The sequence below is a fragment of the Epinephelus fuscoguttatus genome, linkage group LG13 (genome assembly GCF_011397635.1).
Source record: "Epinephelus fuscoguttatus linkage group LG13, E.fuscoguttatus.final_Chr_v1".
In the NCBI taxonomy this organism is placed as follows: domain Eukaryota; kingdom Metazoa; phylum Chordata; class Actinopteri; order Perciformes; family Serranidae; genus Epinephelus; species Epinephelus fuscoguttatus.
In genome coordinates this window covers 38,003,924-38,024,213 of record NC_064764.1, presented here as the reverse complement: position 1 = coordinate 38,024,213, position 20,290 = coordinate 38,003,924, and the positions used below count along the sequence as shown (strand labels likewise).

General features: G+C 41.8%; 1 protein-coding gene across 1 annotated transcript in view; it reads left to right on the top strand.

Annotated features, from left to right (window-relative positions):
• The window catches only part of sucla2 (succinate-CoA ligase ADP-forming subunit beta), a 34,286-nt gene extending 29,675 nt beyond the window's left edge, over positions 1–4,611 (top strand). The window contains exon 11 of the mRNA XM_049594684.1: positions 690–4,611. Within this exon, the coding sequence (XP_049450641.1) occupies positions 690–764 (75 nt within the window). The 3' untranslated portion in view covers positions 765–4,611. The remainder of the gene's footprint in view (positions 1–689) is intronic.
• The last annotated feature ends 15,679 nt before the right edge of the window (positions 4,612–20,290 follow it).

Sequence of the window (20,290 nt, the reverse complement as noted above, 5' to 3'; positions counted from 1 at the left end):
GACACATGTTGATATGTTGATAATTATATATCTTGCGTCTGTGATCTCCTGTGAGAAGTCATTTACACTTTGTAGGCGAGGTTTTCAGCTGCAGCTCCTTCTCTGGACGAATCCATGCTTACAGCGGGTGCTGCCTAATTTATTGCAACACATTGATGAATTGCCCCGCCCCTAATCTCATTTGTATATCTCATTGGACAAAAGTGAACCAAGTAAATGAATGTAATTTCCCCCTAAAATCACCAGTCACACTTCCACCAATCTGCCTTTAAATTGAGTGCGTACATTTGTTTCAACTCATGACAAGTACTGTTTGTTTATTTCTAGATAAACAGCTTCTAATGGTTTATCTTTTAGGTGTCGTGTAGAGGCTGATTCAGAGTTAAAAAGTTTTCGTTCTCTTTGGCAGCACTTATGGTGATAGGTATAAATATTAAATGAGTCTGGACAGACATGCATGTAAACTGCAGACTTGACTGGTTGGCAGAGGCACTCAACCACAAGGCAGTAATACTAGTTTGTATCTGAGACATTTACTGCTCAAATTTAATTGTTTTTGTGGTGTGGTAACGTGTTACATCATGCAAAACAGCAGGTGTGATGGTTTAAACTGGAGGACCTGCTGAACAACCTGCGTTTATGTAAAAGAAGTTTTGTCTGACTCTAACCGTCTGTGTCTCTGCTCACAGGTTGTAAAGCTTTCTGAAATCGTCTCGCTGGCGAAGGAAGCTCAAGTGGACATCACCTTCCAGCTGCCCATCTAAGAAAGAGACCTGACCTTTGACCTCAATGACTTCCTCACCCCAAACACTTCCACAGACGCCAACCACTCCACCTCCTCCCCCATACAGACAGCAAGACGGGCCTCTCACACACCGGAGACGTTTAGTTTTCTCTTTCTTACTCTGTGGCATGATGGCATGACTCTGTACAGGTGTCCAACAGGTAGACCACCACAACAGGTTACACTGAGAGAGAGAACAGCCTCCTTTTTAGTCACACTCGGATCTGTTTCCTGTCTCAACCTTTTTTTGTCCCTCCACATTTCCTCAAACCTACAAACTTAATTTATACTTGAGTTGATACGCACAAACCTCCACTTTTAACTCTTTCACTATTTAAGCACTTGTTGGGAAATGTTCCTCCGCCCTGTTCAGCTGAAGCGTGTGACGACGCTGCTTTCACATTTGATTGGTGCTGTTACATCAGGCTGGTGCAGACAGGTGACTGGGAAGGCATCAGGAGATGGACTGTAATCCCATTACTTTCATTAAAACACACACATAGTTCTGCATGAGTGCCTTTTCGGTGTCTTATCTCTATGTAGGAATGTGACAGAATAAAGATTTGTCCCCACTGTGCAGAACTTTGAAGTGTTTCATCAAACACACAAACAACATGACAGAGTGACGTCTCAGTGAAACACAGCGGACAGCACCGTCTGCAGCATTGATTTAATAATAGTGTTCAGACAGAAATTGCTTCAGAGAACGAGCTGTTGTTCCCGCAGACGCCTCGTCGTCGTTCCTTTACCGTCTATAGACACAAGTGTTCATCAGCTGGTTCTTAATGGTCGAACTGAGCACGCTCCCTTGGTCCAAAAGTGGAGACACATAATGTAAACCCTCCATTATGCTGTGATGATCACACTGAAAGTCTTCACTGGATTCATGTATTTAGAAGTATACTGCGCAGGATAAACACTCACCAGCAGAAGTAAAGGTAAAAGCCAACCTCAGATTGAGTCGTTTGGCATTTTGCCTCCCTATATTTGCATTCTCTCAGCCCTGTGGATGCCTGTTGCTCACGGGTTGACACCACGGTTTGACACCTGCTCGCTACCTTTTTAGAAAGCCGCGACCTCACCTGAGTGTGTGGGGGTGCACACACATAGACCCACACACAGAAAATAAGAAGTTCATAGTCTCTGCTGATAAATAAAGCGCCACACACTGAGAGTGGGGCATAAGTGATGATTGAGAGGGACTACTGCTGTATGAGTGTGTACATCCTGCAGAGTATATATTTACATATGTCGCTGAATTCAGGCTCATTGTTAAGCGTCTGCAGAAATGTGTGAAAAGCTCAGTTCAATAAAAACACAGTCTTATTTCCCTCCAGTGGATTCTGTCCATGCAGATAGTTTGGGATTAATTTGCAGCTTTCTGCCTCCACTTCAGCACTATGGAGGTGAATGGACTTTAGTTTGTGTTGCTCACAGCATTGAGAATTTCTCACCGACAGACGTCACTTACAGCAGTTTTATAACTTACTTTCTACCAAAAAAGGCTCCAACATGACTGCTACAGTTTAATTTTAGCCACACTGTGAAGATGCTGATTCTAGCAGTTAGCTCAGATGCTGCATCTTAAAGAGAGAGTTCAGATTTTTGAAAGTGAGGTTGTAGGAGCTCCCTACCCATCAGTGTATTACCTAGAGTAGATGTCAGCTGGCACGCTCCCAGTTTGGAGAAGCAGGCTGGAGTACATCCACAGAAGCTAAGCAATGTACCGCTGTGGACAGGGGCAGCAACAAAGTGTATTATAGCCCCTGGAAAAATCACTGTCAGTTTGAGTGTACGCTATATTTATATTACTATTAATATTTAGAATATTTTTACTCCCTTACCTTTACCATACCCAGACTCCACTGAGAAAAACAGTGATTTAACCCTGCTGAACACAGGAGCAGCTGGTCTACCACTGCCTCGACCAGTTAATTTGTTTGATGTTATTGCGTGACTTCGGCTTTTAGGAGGGTTAGTTCAGATTCACCAAAGTCACACAATAACACTAAATAACTAACTGATCGAGGCAGCAGTAGACCAGCAGCTCCTGTGTTCAGCAAGCTAAAATTGCTGTTTTTCTCAATGGAGTCTGGTGAGTTTGAGGAGAGCGTAGGTAGGAAACTGGAACCATTGGAACAGGCTGTCTTATGGAAAAATAAAGTGTTGAAATACTGTAAATATAGCCAACACTTGAACTGGTATTGGGTTTTTTAGGTGGCTAAAATATATTTTCTGCTGCCCCTGTCCACAGCGGTGCATTGCTTAGCTTACGTGTCAGTACTCCTGCCTGCTTCTCCAAACTGCCATCTACTGCAGGTAATACACTGACTGTGGACAAGTTCCTCATACAACCCCTTCAAAAAATCCAAACTATCCCTTTAACCCCACAGAGCTGTGAGCACAGCTGCAGGCTGTTAGTCCTGATTAAACCACAGATCTCACAGTGTGGACAAATACAGCCAAAACTATCTGCATGGAGGTATGTGAAAGATTTATTATCTTACCTTTAAACAGAGGGCATCAGGTGCACGTGAGAGAACTTGCTTGTGTGCTTGTTTTGTTAGTGAAGACAGACGTAGGAACCTTTGCATTTTTAGCTGGAAATAGGCACTACTACTACTACTGGTTGAAAAACAATCAGATTTTATCAGCTGTAATCTAATCATTCACTATGAGTCATCATAAAGAGTCTTTGAGTACAAAGACATTTATAAATGGTGAAAGCTAAACCCAAAGAAATGTGAAATAAATGAATCTCCAGCTTTAGTTTTGAGTGTCGGAGTTTCAGCTCACCTCCCAGCATCCAGTCTCTGAAGGATAAAGGCCGCAGCATTAGCACCATTCTCACTGTTTACCCTCAGCTGTGAACACAGACCACATTTGTCAGTCTAAAATATTAGCTGTGACACTTGTGGACCGCGGGCACATTGATTGATGCAGGGATTTGTGGCGGGTATTGATGAACAGTACTGGAGTTTCCCGCTCTGCTCGGCTGTGGCGCGGCTTCATGTGTGGTCGTGTTGAACAGAGGTGATACATCTCCAGTTTTTAAACAAGTCACATGAATTATTCAGTGTTCCTGTTGTGGAGCTCAACTTTCCCAGAGAAACGGCCCGAGGGGGAAACTTGGTGTGATTTCCTGCGTTCACTTCGTCTCTCGTTCTGCTAAAGAGGATGCTTGACTCTCTTGCTTCCCTCATGGTTTGTTGTAGAGTGAGCTCATGCGTCTTCTCACAGTCTGTTGTGTTGACCCCGTCCTGCTGAAGTGAAGCATGCTTTATGATGTTAGCTAACAGGGCACACTGGCGTTCAGATCATCTAACAACCTCGACAGCGGGTTGATTGTGCTGTTGGAGGCAGCTGTTGTAGAAGTCCCTGGTTTAAAAACATGACTGCAGCATTTTAGCTTCACTCCATCAGAGTTTTTCTGAAAGTTACAAGAAACTGGACACACTGGAGATTTGTGTATTTATTAGGTCCCTCTGTTTCCTCCTTTTTACTGAAGAGCTGCTGCAGAGTTGAACAGGGACTTCTGCAGAAGCTGCCGCTGTACATTCAGTCTGCCATCATGCCACACAGCGTTTTTGTTTCTGTATATGATGTCTGACCTCTCACCAGAACGGTAAAATGACTGTAGTTTCTTATCCCTTCTTCCTCTTCCTCCTCCTTCAGCGCTCCGAACACAAGCAGACATTGTGAGTTGTACTTCATTTATTATATCTTGTAAATAACCAAACGGATGTTCTCTCTCTGTAAAATATTTATGCTCCTCACAAAAGGAGTACGACAAAGAAAGACAAAAAATAAATGCAGAGAACACCAAGGTTTCTGTGCTTCGTTCTTTTCTTCCTGTGTTGTCTTGACAAGGACGTTCGTCCATTTTCTGACATTTATTAGGGTCCGTTGACGACTTCGGAAAGACAGTACGCCAACTTCAGACTCATGTACATGTTTGAACTCCAGTAAGATCAGTTTCAGAGATAATACAGGACACAGTAGGACTAATTTGCAGTTGGGACAGCGGCGAAACCACCAGCTCAGCTCGACTCCAGCTCAACTCAACCCACTTAAAATAAAACCACGCTCACTTGCGCAAGACGAGACACACTGCCAGACACTGAGGCTCAATGTTTGACTGCTTATAGCTCACTAGTGCACCCATACATGTACCCCACGGTCTCTCCGCCTCACTCCCTGCCACCTAGAGATGAAGTTTGCTGACCCAGCGGGGAGTAAGGGGCCAGTTCAGCCACTGAAGGTCCTGCTCTGCAAAAGGTAGATAGCTAACTTTATTTCAATCAGGAGAGACTCGTGTTTTTATAATGACAGGAATATTTATTAACATGCACATAAGAATGAAAAATGTAGAAAGTCTTTGGCGATTAGACCCCATAGAGATGGCTTAAATTAGAGGAGCAAGTATCCTCCTGTAACCCTGTGGATCATCTGTTTTTTTTCCACTTTGGTTTTGTAGGAATGGATTAAAGGAGTTAAGTAATGCGCTTTATTGTTGGCCATTTTCCCCTTTGTTTCCAGCCTTTATGCTAAGCTAAGCTAACAGCTGCTGGCTGTAGCCTTATACCTTGACAGACAGGTATGAATGTGCTGTCAATCTTCTAACTCCCCTCCAGGAAGCGAATTTCCCAAAATGTCTGACTTACTGACAGTTCAGCTTCCTGGTGTTTCATGAGCGTGGCCTGCAGCCTGGCTGTGGACTCTAATTTATTCTGTTAATTATACGGTTGTTAACCTGTTACTGTGTGTGTCGTTGGGTCCTGCAGTGACCCCGACACAGATCGCTCTGATTACAGGTTCTTGTTTTGTGGCGGAGTCGCACAGGCTGGCTGTAATGGCTGCTTGATAACTGGAGTGGATGTTTAGGGGTTTCTGTGGCGCAGCAGGAGACAGAAGGTCGAAATGTTGTTGACTCTGTTTATGGAAATAGATGTGTAATGATCCAAACTCTGCTTGAGGGGATGTAAAAAATAAAACTGTGGTGACCTCATGTTTAGAGCTCTTTGTGAGTTATTAAACAGTCAGTGTAACAAGGCTGGACCAGAGGTAAAAGACAAACCACAGGTGTGACAGGGACCCCAGATTCACACTGAACCAGGCATGCTAAGTTACATGGCTCAAATTTATTAAAACTGGACAGAGTTTTAATAACTTAATATAATATCTTAAAGCAGACAGTTTGGGTAATAATGTTACTGTTCTCCTCTGTTTCCTCTTCCAAATTAACTGTCAGCATGTTGCTACGTTTGCACCTTGTTGCCACATTCACTTGTCTGTAAAGTCAGTGTGAATGCAAAGCAAACATTAGATCAAATGAACCAACAGCCTGAAATTCCCACCGTACAGAGGGAGGGTTCGAGGCACTAGACACATGACTCAGATGGAAATTACTGGACAGAGTTTTGGTAACCCGAGCCTTAAAATGGGCAGTTTCACAGTTTGTGCTTTCAAATAAATTGTCAGTATGTCGGCACGTTCACACTTCATCTACATGTCCATTTGTTTGTAAAAAGTCAGCGTGAATACAAAGCAAATTATAGCTAAAAGGCAAGAATGTACCTTCTCAGCTGGCACACGACCAAACTTTAATGTTGAAATGTGGTTGAGATTATGTCAGTCGTTGCTTTAACATTTAAACAACATTGAAACGATTATTTTCGGATGTAAAAAGGTCACATAATTTTCATGAATCAACACTGAAATGTCAGACAAGTCTGTTTTAACTTGGAAACTGTTTTGAAACAACAATGTTTGAAACAACATTGCAAACTCAACGTTGATTCATCTTTAAAAATCAAAACATGTTTCTGTATGCTGGACCAAATGAACCAAACTACAGATGTGAAAATGACCCAGATCCACACTGAACCAGGTGGGTTAAGTCACACGACTCAGGTATAAGTTACTGGACAAAGTTTTGATAACTGGAGCCTTAATTCTGTCGTTCATCTTGTTTTTTCTTCCAGATGAATTGTCAGCATGTCGCCACATTCGCACCTCGTTGCCACATTCACTTGTTTGTAAAAAGTCAAGTTGAATGCAAAGTAAACTGGAACTTAAAGGCAATATTGTGCCTTTTTTTCTTGTGCTGGACCAAATGACCCAAACTACAGGTGTGACAGTGATCTCAGATTCACTTTGGCCCAGGCCCGTTTTGTCACATGACTTGGATATATGTTTCTGGACAAAGTTTTGATAACATGAGCCTTAAAAACCGTCATTTTGGGTAATAATTTAACCGTTTGACTTTGTTTTCTCCTGCTAATATATTGTCACCCCAGCACCACATTGACTTGTTTGTAAGAAGTCAGCCTGATCACCAAGCCGACTTAATTAAAAACACAATTATAGCTGCTGCACAGCAATGGTCGGGGCCGGGCAATTTTAGGCAAAATTAGGCAATTCTGAGCAACACACACACTAAAACAAAGCACATCACAACATAGAAGTTACATCATATAATTATGGCATGCCCTTCAAATTGTGGATGAGTGGCTGAAGTGATCAGACTCATAATATACAAAGGAAAGAAAAAACTCAAGAACAAGAAAGTAAGAACATTAACTGCTAGCAATTATGAGCAAACTGGCCTGATCTAGCTTAAAGCTAAACATTATCCATGGTGACAAAGATGAAAACATTTTGCAAAATGCAAAAGTAGCTATTGGATAGACTCTGCATATTGACTGATAGCTAAGCCAAATAAACAGGGAAAAGAGACGAGGGATAACAGGGAAAAGTGTTGATAAAGAGTATTTGTCTCTCCACAAAAACTGCCTGGATCATAATTATTTTAACCTTGGTAGTCTCTAATCCACATAGCATGATGCCTGAACATAGGACTTTCACATTAGAATGTCCGTTCTGCCTTAGCTGAGACTTGAACTCACAACTTCTGAGACTGAGGTCTGTCTTCTATCTCACTGAGCTAATTGACAGTTCATGTGTGGCTTCACAAATTGACTAAGCCAAGCATCAGGGTGCCAGACAGTAGCCAAAGCTGTAGCACATATGGTTGATTTGTCATGCATTTTCAAAGTTTTGAAATTTAGAGGCTGCTGTAGCGCCACCATCAGGACTACTGTCTTGAGTTTTCAGCTGAGGACATCTGGCATGGGACTGGACCTTTATGAAAAGCTTGAGTAGATTTCTCATATGGAAATGTTGCATGAGCTGAGGCTTGAACTCACAGTCTTCAACACCAAGAACCATCCTCTATCTCACTGAGCTAACTGGCAAACAGAAATGTCACATGGAGCTTCACAAACTGACTAAGCCAGTCACCTGTGTGCAAGACAGCAGCTGTTAGTGTGTAAAGGCAGATTTCAAACGGCTGTCAAAATTTCAGTTATTAAGACAAAAATCCCAAAATACACAAATTGCATCTAGACAGCATGGAGATGTTGGTAATTTGTTTGTAACAATGATTTATTTGCTCCATAAGTGAAAAACTGATGTTTAAAAATGCCATTTTTACATTGACTCCAATTGTTCACATTAGAGCAAAATTCAAAATGCTGTCAAAAATTCAGTTTTTGAGATAAAATTCTGAAATTTGCCACACATCATCTACCATGACTCCAAAATTTTGTCATTTTTTTAATGAACATTGAAAATGTATTTAGCAAGAATTTGCAAGTATATGTTTACAGTACCGTTTACAGTCAAACATTTTGATGCACTGTAGGCTCAATTTTTGATAAATCAAAAATCTGTGTGGACCGTTTTTGTAGGACAGTCTGAAGATGCTCTGTAGCAAGTTTGGTGTCAATTGAGCAAAAATTGTGGGAGGAGAAGTTTTACAGCGCCGGCTATAGCGGGTGGGGGTTGGGGCACACACATGCAAACAGAGAGAGATACCCATGATGGAAAAACAGCCCCAAACATGACGGAGACAACAGCTGGGTGCAGAAGCGTTTGTCGACCGGCATGGAGAAATGCGCGTCTGGTGTAAACGGGCTTGCGCGAGAATTTCGGTGCGCTTCGCTTCGCAGCACTTCGCCGTCAGTGTGGCCCTGGCGTAAGACTATAATTAATAAGGCAATGATGTACTCTACTTTGTCCTTCGATTTGTCCTTGGTCGACTGGACCAAATGAACCGAACTCCAGGTGTGAAAGTGACCTAAACGAACAGAACACAACTGTGTCTGAGACCAAGCGGAGCAGACTGCAGGTGAATTTGTACCTGTAGATGACAAACAGCTGAGAGCCTCTAACTGTCTGCTGCTGGACGACCGTGTTGCAGCACCGAAGATGAAAAGCTGGTTCCAGTCATCAGAGAGGACCTCCTGCTGCTTTAAGATCTTTACTCAAATTAAGTCTCGCCATGACGAAACATCCACACACTCAGCTTTGAAGTCTTTGCTCGGCCTTTTTCTTTTTTTGTTCCACGATGTCTTCTGCTGCGACACAAAGGCTCAACTTTCATCCTCCAGCGAGAGCAGATGAGACGTTTCATGGCATACTTGCTGCCATGTTATTCCCCAGATGAAAAGGTCTCTGAGGCAGAAAATGCTGCTGTGAATGAACCTTCTTTATGTTCTTTAAAAAAGGTCGCAGCTAAAGCCAATTTACAGGAAGGCAGGGGGTCTGCTTTAAGTCGAGTGCTGATTTTTCATGGACGTACTGTTGCCTTTAGAATTAAAATATGAAACCTGATGACTAATCTTTCACCCTTGTAATGTGTTTGTGGGCGGCGGGGAATCTCAGGATTTATTTTGGCTGTGAAGGAACAATGTGGTGATGCCAAAAGTCCTTACTTAAACCCCTTTCACAGTGTTTTACTATCTCTCGAGAGGTGGACAAAAAACAAAAACACTTTATAGGACAGTCCAAGTGAAGCTCTGTGCATCTCAAAACTGAACCGGCACTTTTAATCTGTTGTCGGCCTTATTTTTGTTAATCCTTGCAGTTCTAGACAAGCCGTTACGCACTAAAGGAACTTATAATTTCCAAGTATAGTCTGTGAGTTTATTTGCTGGAACTAATTAGTAAACCTCAGAGTGGCGATAGAGAAAGTCAGAGTTCCTCATGTTCTTACAGGAGGACCTTCATTCAACTTTTATCTGACAGCAGGAGTTTCCAGTCACACAGCAGATCAAGGTGCACGCAAAACATGCAGCAAACTCAAATAATATTATTCACATCGGAGCTTGACTGATAGATCAGCAAGTATAACAATCAGCATTGTTTTATTGTCAAGTAAATTTACACTTACAAGGAATTTGACTTGGTAATGATTTAAACACATGGTTAAGTCTTTTCAGGTTGGAACAAATCTATTTGCTGGGTTTAAGAAAAGATCACAAGATGGTTTGTGTTAAAATAAGAATATTGTATCGTACATGACGCAAGTATGTAAAGTAAGTACGTGTGAAGTTAAAAAAAGTCAATGTTTACTTTTGGTTTCACACATTATATGAACAGCCATCTCCTGGGTCAAAGTCCTGTGCATGTTTGACCCATCCATCCACTCAAACGTCCCCCTCATGCGGACTTTGTTGCTCTTTATGCGTAAGCTCACTTGTCATGATTACAGCTGCCACTGGAGGTCGCTGCCAAAATAAAAAAAAAATAAAAATGTAATTACGAAATGTGACCGCTAACAGTCACAGTTTTTAAACACATATTTATTGTTAAACAGTTGAGGTGACACCAAAACCACTCGGATAGATTTAGGAAAAGAACTCATGTCACGTACCTAAACTTATGTATGAGAAGTCAGGTAAGTATGTAACGTTAACTTTTGGTTTTACATTGGACACAAACAACCGTCTCCCAGGTCAAAGTCCTGTGTTTGTTTGACCTGTCTGTCATCCCCAACATCCTCCGCACTTTGTTGCTCTTTATACAACCTGTCTTCTGTCTTTGCTCCCGTTATGATTACAGTGGCCACTAGAGGTCGCTGCCAATAAAAACATGTAGATACAGGATAACATGTAACTGCTAACAGTCGCAGTTTTGACCATATATTTATTGTTGTGAATCTGTTAAGGTGACACCGAAACCACTTGGATAGGCTTTGAAAAGACTGCAGTTTAAGTACGATTGTTGGGTAATCATGTTATGTACATAAAGTTATGTCCTAAGTGGCGTGAGTTAAAGGGATAGTGCACCCAAAAATGAAAATTCATCCATTATCTACTCACCCATATGCCCACGGAGGCCCTGGTGAAGTTTTAGAGTCCTCACATCCCTTGCGGAGATCAGCGGGGGGAGCGGCCAGCACACCTAATGGCAGACGGCGCCCCAGACTAACGTCCAAGAACACAAAATTGAATCCACAAAGTATCTCCATACTGTTCATCCGTAGTGATCCAAGTGTGCTGCAGCCCCGACATAAAAAGTTGTTTTGAAAAACGTCATTTGAACTCTGTTTTTAGCCTCACTGTAGCCTGTAGCTCTGACTGCTTCTCTGTGCACCGCGTTCACGTGTGCGCGCTTGCGCGAGACCAGCGAAAGCATGAGCTTTGCTCGAGCTTTGCTCACCCGTGTTTACATCACGTGACACGTACACCACAGGGGGAGACAACAGTAACCACAGAGCTAAAAGATAATTTGCACTACGGTCTTTTAGCAAAGGACAGCCCAACATGTCTGAAGACTTTGAAACTGAGGAGGAACAGCATTTCTTTGTTGAGCCGTATTTGTTTGAGCCCGAGTATACGCACGGAACTCAGGCTACTGGACGAAGCAGCCGCCGCAGCTCATGAGCCTAACCCTCAGCCAGCCGCAGAATACCAGAGTCGAGCACTGGAAACCTGGTGGTGTAGTTGTTTCAAATGCAAAGCAATGCCAACGGGTGAGGAAAGTCTTTGCTGCTCAGACTGGGAATTGGCGATGCCTGCACTTGAGAATCTGGACATCAGTACTGACGAGACTGCTGCTCTTCAGAGACCATGCATCAACGATCACCCTGAGCGCGCACACGTGAGCACGGAGCACAGAGAAGCAGTCAGAGCTACAGGCTACAGTGAGGCTAAAAACAGAGTTCATATGACGTTTTTCGAAACAACTTTTTATGTAGGGGCTTCAGGCACCGTCTGCCATTAGGTGCGCTAGCCGCTCCCCCCACCGATCTCCGCAAGGGATGTGAGGACTCTAAAACTTCACCAGGGCCTCCGTGGGCATATGGGTGAGTAGATAATGGCTGAATTTTCATTTTTGGGTGCACTATCCCTTTAAGTATGTTACTTTACATGAACTTTTAGTCAAACATTGGACACAAATCGCTGTCTCCTGGGTCAGAGTCCTGTGTTTGTTTGACCCATCCATCCACCCCAGTATCCTCCGAGCTTTGTTGCTCTTTGTACTACCTGACTTCCGTATTTGCTCCCGTCATAATTACTACAACCACTAGAGGTCGCTGTCAATAGAAAAATGTAAATACGAGATGACAAGACTACTAACAGTCACAGTTTTAAACATGTATTTATTGTGAGACTCTTGAGGTCACACCAAAACCATTTGGATAGGTTTAGAAAAAGATCCGGGTTTGGGTTAAATTAAGTATGATTGTTACATAACTCACAGCATGTACATAAACTTATGTGCGCGATGTCCGTTAAGTACATTACAATATGTTAACTTTTGGTTTTACATTGGACACAAACAGCGGTTTCCTGGGTCAAAGTCCTGTGTTTGTTTGACCCATCCATCCACCCCAGCCTCCTTCCTGCAAGGACTTTGTCGCTCTTTATGCCAGTTGACTTCCTTCACTGCCCCTGTCATAATTACTACGCCCACCAGAGGTCACAATAAATGTAAATAAGGTGTTAAAAACACTCCCACTATGAGCTGTAGTTGTTGGGATCGGTATGTTGTCTGCAAACAAATACAGGAAGCATGTCTGTTGCATAGTTCGTCCTCAAGAGAGCACTTGTTAATTTTTAACTGTAAAATGTCGTGCTGGTGAACGAGTTTTCCTTCTTTATGCTAAAGGATATATGACACAGTATTTGGATCATTTACAAACCAAAAAGCAGAAACGTTTTTAAATAACCTCTCAGATATCTATTTCTGTATTGACCTGATTAAAAACCTTCTTACTCTGCTGAGGAAAACATGTAAATGTGCTGATGGAGTATTTTTAGTGTTGTTACTACTTTAACTGAAGTAAAGAATATAAATGTGTCCTCCTCCTCCCCTGATGTTTGATCTGTCCTTTGAAGTGTCACCATGCATCACATCTGGACTCCCACGTCCTCCCTCAGCTGCAGCTGATGGCGACTCACTCTCCTGTGAATCCTAATCTGCCGCCGCTGGCTGGTTGGCGCCTGCTTTGTTGCAGCTATGTGGGAAGAACAGTGAGCAGATTAACAGCATGTCTGACTGAAGAGGAAACCAAACACACACATATTATATCGCTCAGGACATCTTCTGTGTGTTCTGTGTAAAGGCAGATCATCTGTGTGTCGTCCCACAGAGACCCATCTTACAGCAGCCTGTCATTTACTGCACACGTGCATGTGATCTATGTTCAGTTTGTATTTTTCAGAAACATTTATTGTGAATAAGTTTAGACTCAGCTGCAGTCGGGGAAGAAGAACTCAGATCTTTTACTTAATACCCGGCCCGTTCTCATCCCCAGGTCATCAAATACTGATGCTTTGTCAAGCCCCTTGGCGTGTGATAGCGAAGCTAAAGGCACCCTTTGGCGTTATTATAGAGCGTCTCATCTTATAGAGCACAAGAAAGCATTGGTATTTGACAATCTTGGATGAGAATGTGTTGTTCTCATCTAACCATGACCATCTGACAATTTTAAACACAATCTTCACAGAGGAGACAGCTGTGAGTCACATACAGATGCTCAAGGGTGCCTTTGGGTATGTATTACATGTGACAGGTGGGACAAAGCATTTGTATTTCACAACCCAGGACGAGAATACATTGCAGTACCACAATGTAAAAATACTCCTGTATCCAAAATTCTACTTAAGTAAAGTAAAAAAAAGTATAAACATCAAATATACAGAATATTGTTGGATTATAATTATTGTTGCATGAATGTTTTCATCACTTTAATGTTGCAGCTGGTTAACTGGAACTCATTTTAATGACTTAATAAACTGCTGGGTAATTGAATCTATAATAATACACCAGAATTTATTAGATGATTGAATTTCCATCCATCCATTTTCCTCCTCTTATCCAGGGCCAGGACTGGGGGGCAGCAGGCCGAGCAAAGCACCCCAGACGTCCCTCTCCCCAGCAACACTTTCCAGCTCCTCCTGGAGGACCCCAAGGTGTTTCCAGGCCAGATGAGAAATGTAATCCATCCAGTGTGTTCTGGGTCTGCCCCGGGGCCTCCTACCAGTGGGACGTGCCAGGAACACCTCTAACAGTAGGCGCCCAGGAGGATCCTGATCAGATGCCTGAACCACCTCAACTGACCCCTTTGGACGCAAAGGAGCAGCAGCTCTACTCTGAGCTCCTCCCCCTATCTCTAAGGCAGAGCCCAGACAACCTACAGAGGAAACTCGTATCCACAACCCCGTTCTTTTGGTCACTACCCAGAGCTCATGACCATAGGTGAGGGTTGGGACGTAGATGGACCAGTAAATTGAAAGCCTTCTGGCTCAGCTCCCTCTTCACCATGATGGCCCAACACAGCGCCTGCATCACTGCAGAAGCTGCACCAAACTGCCGATCCATCTCTCGCTCCATTCTACCCTCACTTTTGAGCAAGACCGCGAGATACTTGAACTCCCTTGCTTGAGGCAGAAACCACCTCCCAACCTGAGGGGTCAGCAGTAACACTGCTAGGTGCTTAAACATAACTACACTTTAACTGCAGTGTTGTTGAAATGTAAAGGATGTGTGAATGTCAATAGTTCTGCAGGTGTTTGGTCATTAAGTATTGGACACTTTAAAATGTTGACCTGATGATGGCGCCAAAGTTTTTACATATAATCCTGAGGGAAACATGAATGACCAATCAGCTCTCTCTGTGTTAAAGAAGAACTCACCTTTTTAATGTCTGATTTTATGCCGTGCACAACTCTTTGTGTTGTGTTTTCAAGTTTTTCTTTTATTTATTCAACTTAGTGAGAATAACCTGATGATAGCTGCGATGCAAGTACAGGTAACGCTGATGATGATCTTTGATAAACAGAACAAAATGTTTTAATCTTTAAAAACCCAAGAAAGGAGGCGACCTCAGTGCGAGCCATGGTTGGGGTTGCTGCTAAATTATGGGGACGATAATTGAGTAAAACTGTTGGGTGCTGGCGTCGTCATCAGAGGAACATTTTCCTCCGGCAGCAAACACAACTACTTTCTGGTGTAAATAGAAACTTAATTTTAAGCCCTCTGTATGTTTCAGTGACTCAGCCTGAAACTGACGAGCCTCGTGTGAACTTGATATTTTTATTAGGTCACAAAAACACAGATAACGTGTGTCTTTAACCTCTTCTTCATCTCTCTCCTGCAGACTCTCCTCCTCCTCCTCAGTATCTCCACCTGTGTGCAGACAGTGATGGAGGTCCTGCAGTGTGAATACATGCAGGTAGGCTCACCGCCTCTTTGCTCTCAGCTGGCACACACTGATAAGGTTCAGGGTTTCGGGGAGTCGTGCTGCTGCAGCTGCCAGTTCATTTACTTAAGTCGTGATAAGGCTGGTCGGCCTCAGTGAGCTGGGGAGGGGGAGCGTCTGGGGAGGGGTTGTTGGTCATTTAGGCCATTCAGAGAAAGTAAACTTGCATCCTGTGTTGGAAATGAGAATAATATTTCTTAAAGTTTCCAGTGGAGCGAGCGGTCTGAGTTTGGTGGATTTTTTTTTTTTTTAAGTTTTGAAAACCTGCAGAGGAAGAGAGGAGGAGGATATGACTCCACACACACACACACACACATACACACACACACACACACACACACACACACACACACACACACACACACACACACACACACACACACACACATGTATGAAGTGAACAGTTGTAAGCACATTGAATTAAATTTTTTCACTCATACACACACAGGCCTGAAATACACACACACGCACAAACAGGATCTATACGTGCATTAAATGGGGAGATGCCAGAGTGAAGGAGGTGCCCATGGACAGGCGGTGAGGGTTCGGTGCCTTGCTCAGGTGCACCTTGGCAGACTGGCACCTCCCCAGCTACCAGCTATGGTTTAAATTAGGTGCACTTGGTATAAACGGAAGAGTATTAAATGTGATACATAATATTTATGAGAATGCCAAATCTTGTGTTAGAGCTGGTTATGACTTATCTGAACAATTTGTATAATGTAGGAGTGTGTCAGGGGGATAATTTATCACCACTATTGTTTGCACTATATTTAAATGACTTTGAAAAATATGTGAGTCAATGGTACAACGGACTTCAACTTTTCTCAACTGAATGCCGCAATGTGATGAATGGTGAAATAGGGATATATTTGAAATTATATGATACGATTGTACTGGCAGAGACTCCTTCAGAACTACAGGCCACATTAAATGCAGTTGCTTCTTATTGTAAAAACTGATATTTAACTGTCAACACAGACAAAACAAAGGTTGTTATTTTCTCTAGGGGGAAATTACGGATACTCCCAGAATTTAAGTTTGGTTCAGATAAATTAGAAGTTACTTTTGAGTATGACTATCTTGGAACGTTATTTAATTTTAATGGATGATTTGATAAAGCAATAGCTAAGCAAGTTAAACTAGCTAAAAGAGCTTTATTCTCCTTGGAAAACAGAGTTACTCGATTACAGTTACCTGTTGATATACAGTGTGAGTTATTTGACCAGCTTATAGTGCCTATTCTTTTACATGGAAGTGAAGTCTGGGGATTTCATAAACTTGACCAAATTGAAATGCTTCACAGATCTTTGTTTAAACGTTTACTTAATGTTAATAAACGCACAGCAAATTGTATTATTTATGGAGAGTTTGGTCGAAATAGTTTAGATTTAAAGGTAAACATGAGAATGATTAACTTTTGGGTACATTTAATTAGTCATAATACAGCAAAAATCTCTTTGTGTTTATTGTTTTCAAGACTTTGTATGATGACAATATTTTTCAGTGTAAATGGATTTCCAAAGTTAAAAATATTCTTGATGATTGTGGTTTATCGTACTTACGGCATGACGCTGGACGGATGAACCCTAAATATTTAAAATTAATGATTGAACGTAGATTATCTGATATTGAACTACAGAGATGGCATGAGAAATTACAAAGCAACCCTTTATGTGATAGTTATAAATTGTTTAAAACTGATTTCACTTTTGAACTTTATCTGATTATGTTAAGACCTGCCGAAAGAGTTTGTTTGTCTAAGTTTCTGTGTGGAAATCATAAGTTACCTATCTCTGAGCGCAGGTATTATCGTGAAAATGTCCCCCGGAAATGTACTCTTTGTTTGACTGGCAATCGAGGAGACGAATATCATTATGTACTTGTGTGGGGTTTTTTTTTGATAGAGAGAGAAGAGAGTTGGTCGGACAGTTCTATAGAGCAAATCCAAATATTTATAAGTTTCAAAAGTTAATGTCATCTCGAAAAGTAAAGGTCTTGTCAAATTTGTTGAAACTTTTAAAGAAAATCTTGAATAGTTTCTCTTGATTTGCTTTGACTTGTATGTATGTACACAAATTCTGTTTTATTTATTTTGTTGTGCATTGGCTGCCGCCTGTCCTGATTTGTTAATGTTATTTTTTGTTGTCTGCCCCTTATACCCCGGGGAGGGGTCAAAAGGAATAAAGGAATAAAGTCCACACTCCATGATTGGTCTTGATGGGGACTTGAGCTGGCGACCCTCCGGTTCCCAGCCCAAGTCCCTATGGACTGAGCTACTGCCGCCCCAAAGCTTCATTCATCCAGGAAGATGGTGCCATGAGCAGGAATGCAACAAGTCCTCCGACCCATAGCTTATGATTACACAGATCATTTATTCCTTCCCTCTTATATGACTCACAGGAGCGTTTCCTAAATTAGCAACCCCACTGGTGGCAGGAGATCAACACACCCTCATCCTCACACGTAATGGTAACGTAATGGTTTAAGCGGGATTTATACCTGTGTGTCAAATCGACACCATACCTACGAGGTACCCTACACCGTACCCTACACTGTAGCCTAACGTGCACCTCCCCAGAAATGTAACTACACATCGCGGCGACACAGACCTCCTGTCTGTCTCTGTAGGCTGAAACCATTTCCCTCAGTGGAAACAAAGCTTTTATTTACTTGAATTTCACAGATAAGAAACAATACAATAAACAACAGACAATAAATCCTCCACAAAAATTTTAAGTCTTGTGTGTGATTTATCCTGCTTCATACGAGTATTGGAAATCTCTGCTAGTCGCTGGGCTAATTTATACAATGTAAAATGCCATAGGCTTGTGCTAATAACATTAGCATGTTGTATTTGTGGGGAAAATGTGTCCAGATAAAGACAAGTGTTTGTCTGTGAATGCTGCGAGTTATAGTGAAGCTGATCTGTGTTTGAAATTGTCTCTGTTTAGCCATGTTTAATGTGTGTTTAATGTGTGTTTTGAATCAACTAAACTTCACAGAAACAGCGTAGACTCTGTATAGATCTGACGTACAAGCATAAATCCTACTTTCGGCAACAAACTACTTGGTTATGTTTCTGGAAAGATCACAGTTTGTGTTAAAAAAAAGTACATTGGTTACAGACTTGATGCACGTAGATGCCAGCGTCTCTGCAGATTCTTATAACATTTTTAAAGGCATTAAATTAATTAATTTAAAAACAAGGCCATAACTGGTTTTGACATGTCTTTCAAAAGTCTTAAAAATGCTCAGACATGGAGAGAAGGATTTTATTAATCTTTTTTTTTTTAACATTGAACTTTGGAATCTTAAAATAATTCGAAACATCTATCAAAAAAAAAGGATTATTTGAACTTAACACACTTCAGGACAGAAGAACCAACAAAACTCATTTTGTTTCTGGTCGGGATGCACAGAGGATCCACCGTCTGCAAGGGAACTGTTACCGTATGACTACGGAAAGTCTCTGACTTCATTTAACCAAGACCTGGTACAAAGCTCTGCGTATTTTCATTAAAAAGTTTTTAAAACTTGGCAAGATGGGAATCAAGGCGGCAGAATCCCACATGCAGAGTGAGAACATTAAAAATCGCCAAGAAAACCTGCTGAAAATTCCACTTCTGTAGATGTCAGGTTATGTATTTCTTTCTTCAGTTATGGTAATTAGGGGCAGGGCAGCCTAAGCTGCCAGGAGCTCCCATGCCAGATTGCCTCAGCTTCAAAAACAGGCCAATAGTCCTGATGGTGGCGCTACAGCAAGCCTCTAAATTTCAAAACTTTGAAAATGCATGACAAATCAACCATATGTGCTACAGCTTTGGCTACTGTCTGGCACCCTGATGCTTGGCTTAGTCAATTTGTGAAGCCACACGTGAACTGTCACTTGCCAATTAGCTCAGTGAGATAGAAGACGGACCTCAGTCTCAGAAGTTGTGAGTTCAAGTCTCAGCTAAGGCAGAACGGATATTCTAATGTGAAAGTCCTATGTTCAGGCATCATGCTATGTGGATTAGAGACTACCAAGGTTAAAATAATTATGATCCAGGCAGTTTTTGCGGAGAGACAAATACTCTTTATCAACACTTTTCCCTGTTATCCCTCGTCTCTTTTCCCTGTTTATTTGGCTTAGCTATCAGTCAATATGCAGAGTCTATCCAATAGCTACTTTTGCATTTTGCAAAATGTTTTCATCTTTGTCACCATGGATAATGTTTAGCTTTAAGCTAGATCAGGCCAGTTTGCTCATAATTGCTAGCAGTTAATGTTCTTACTTTCTTGTTCTTGAGTTTTTTCTTTCCTTTGTATATTATGAGTCTGATCACTTCAGCCACTCATCCACAATTTGAAGGGCATGCCATAATTATATGATGTAACTTCTGTGTTGTGATGTGCTTTGTTTTAGTGTGTGTGTTGCTCAGAATTGCCTAATTTTGCCTAAACTTGCCCGGCTCTGACCATTGCTGCGCAGCAGCTATAATTGTAAAATTGATCTCGAGTGCTATTAAAAAAAGTCTTTAAAAGTCTAAATCTAACTTTCCTGAAGCTGAAGGAAGCCTGGATGCACATCGTCTCCTCACATGAACATTATTTCCTCTCCATGAGTGAGTATGCCCCAGACTGCTTCTTCCCTTCCATTTCTGATCCTTCCCTGATTTAATTAAAATAGTTTGATTTCATCATTTATGGCTTACAGATGCTGAGTGATGTCTTTATTTCAGGACATTTAATATCACCAACAGAAGAACTAATACTCTGCTAATATCACAACCTGCCTCCATTATTGAGCCCTGCAGGAAGCTGAACTTTGCAGCTTGGAGTTTTCTTATTAGAGGATTTTTTGAAGGATTTAGCAGAAATATTTGATGAAGATGATGTACAGTTGTGCTCCAACGTGGCAGATTCACTTTCTGGTGCTGCTTGCTGCTTGATGGATTTTTGGAAGGACG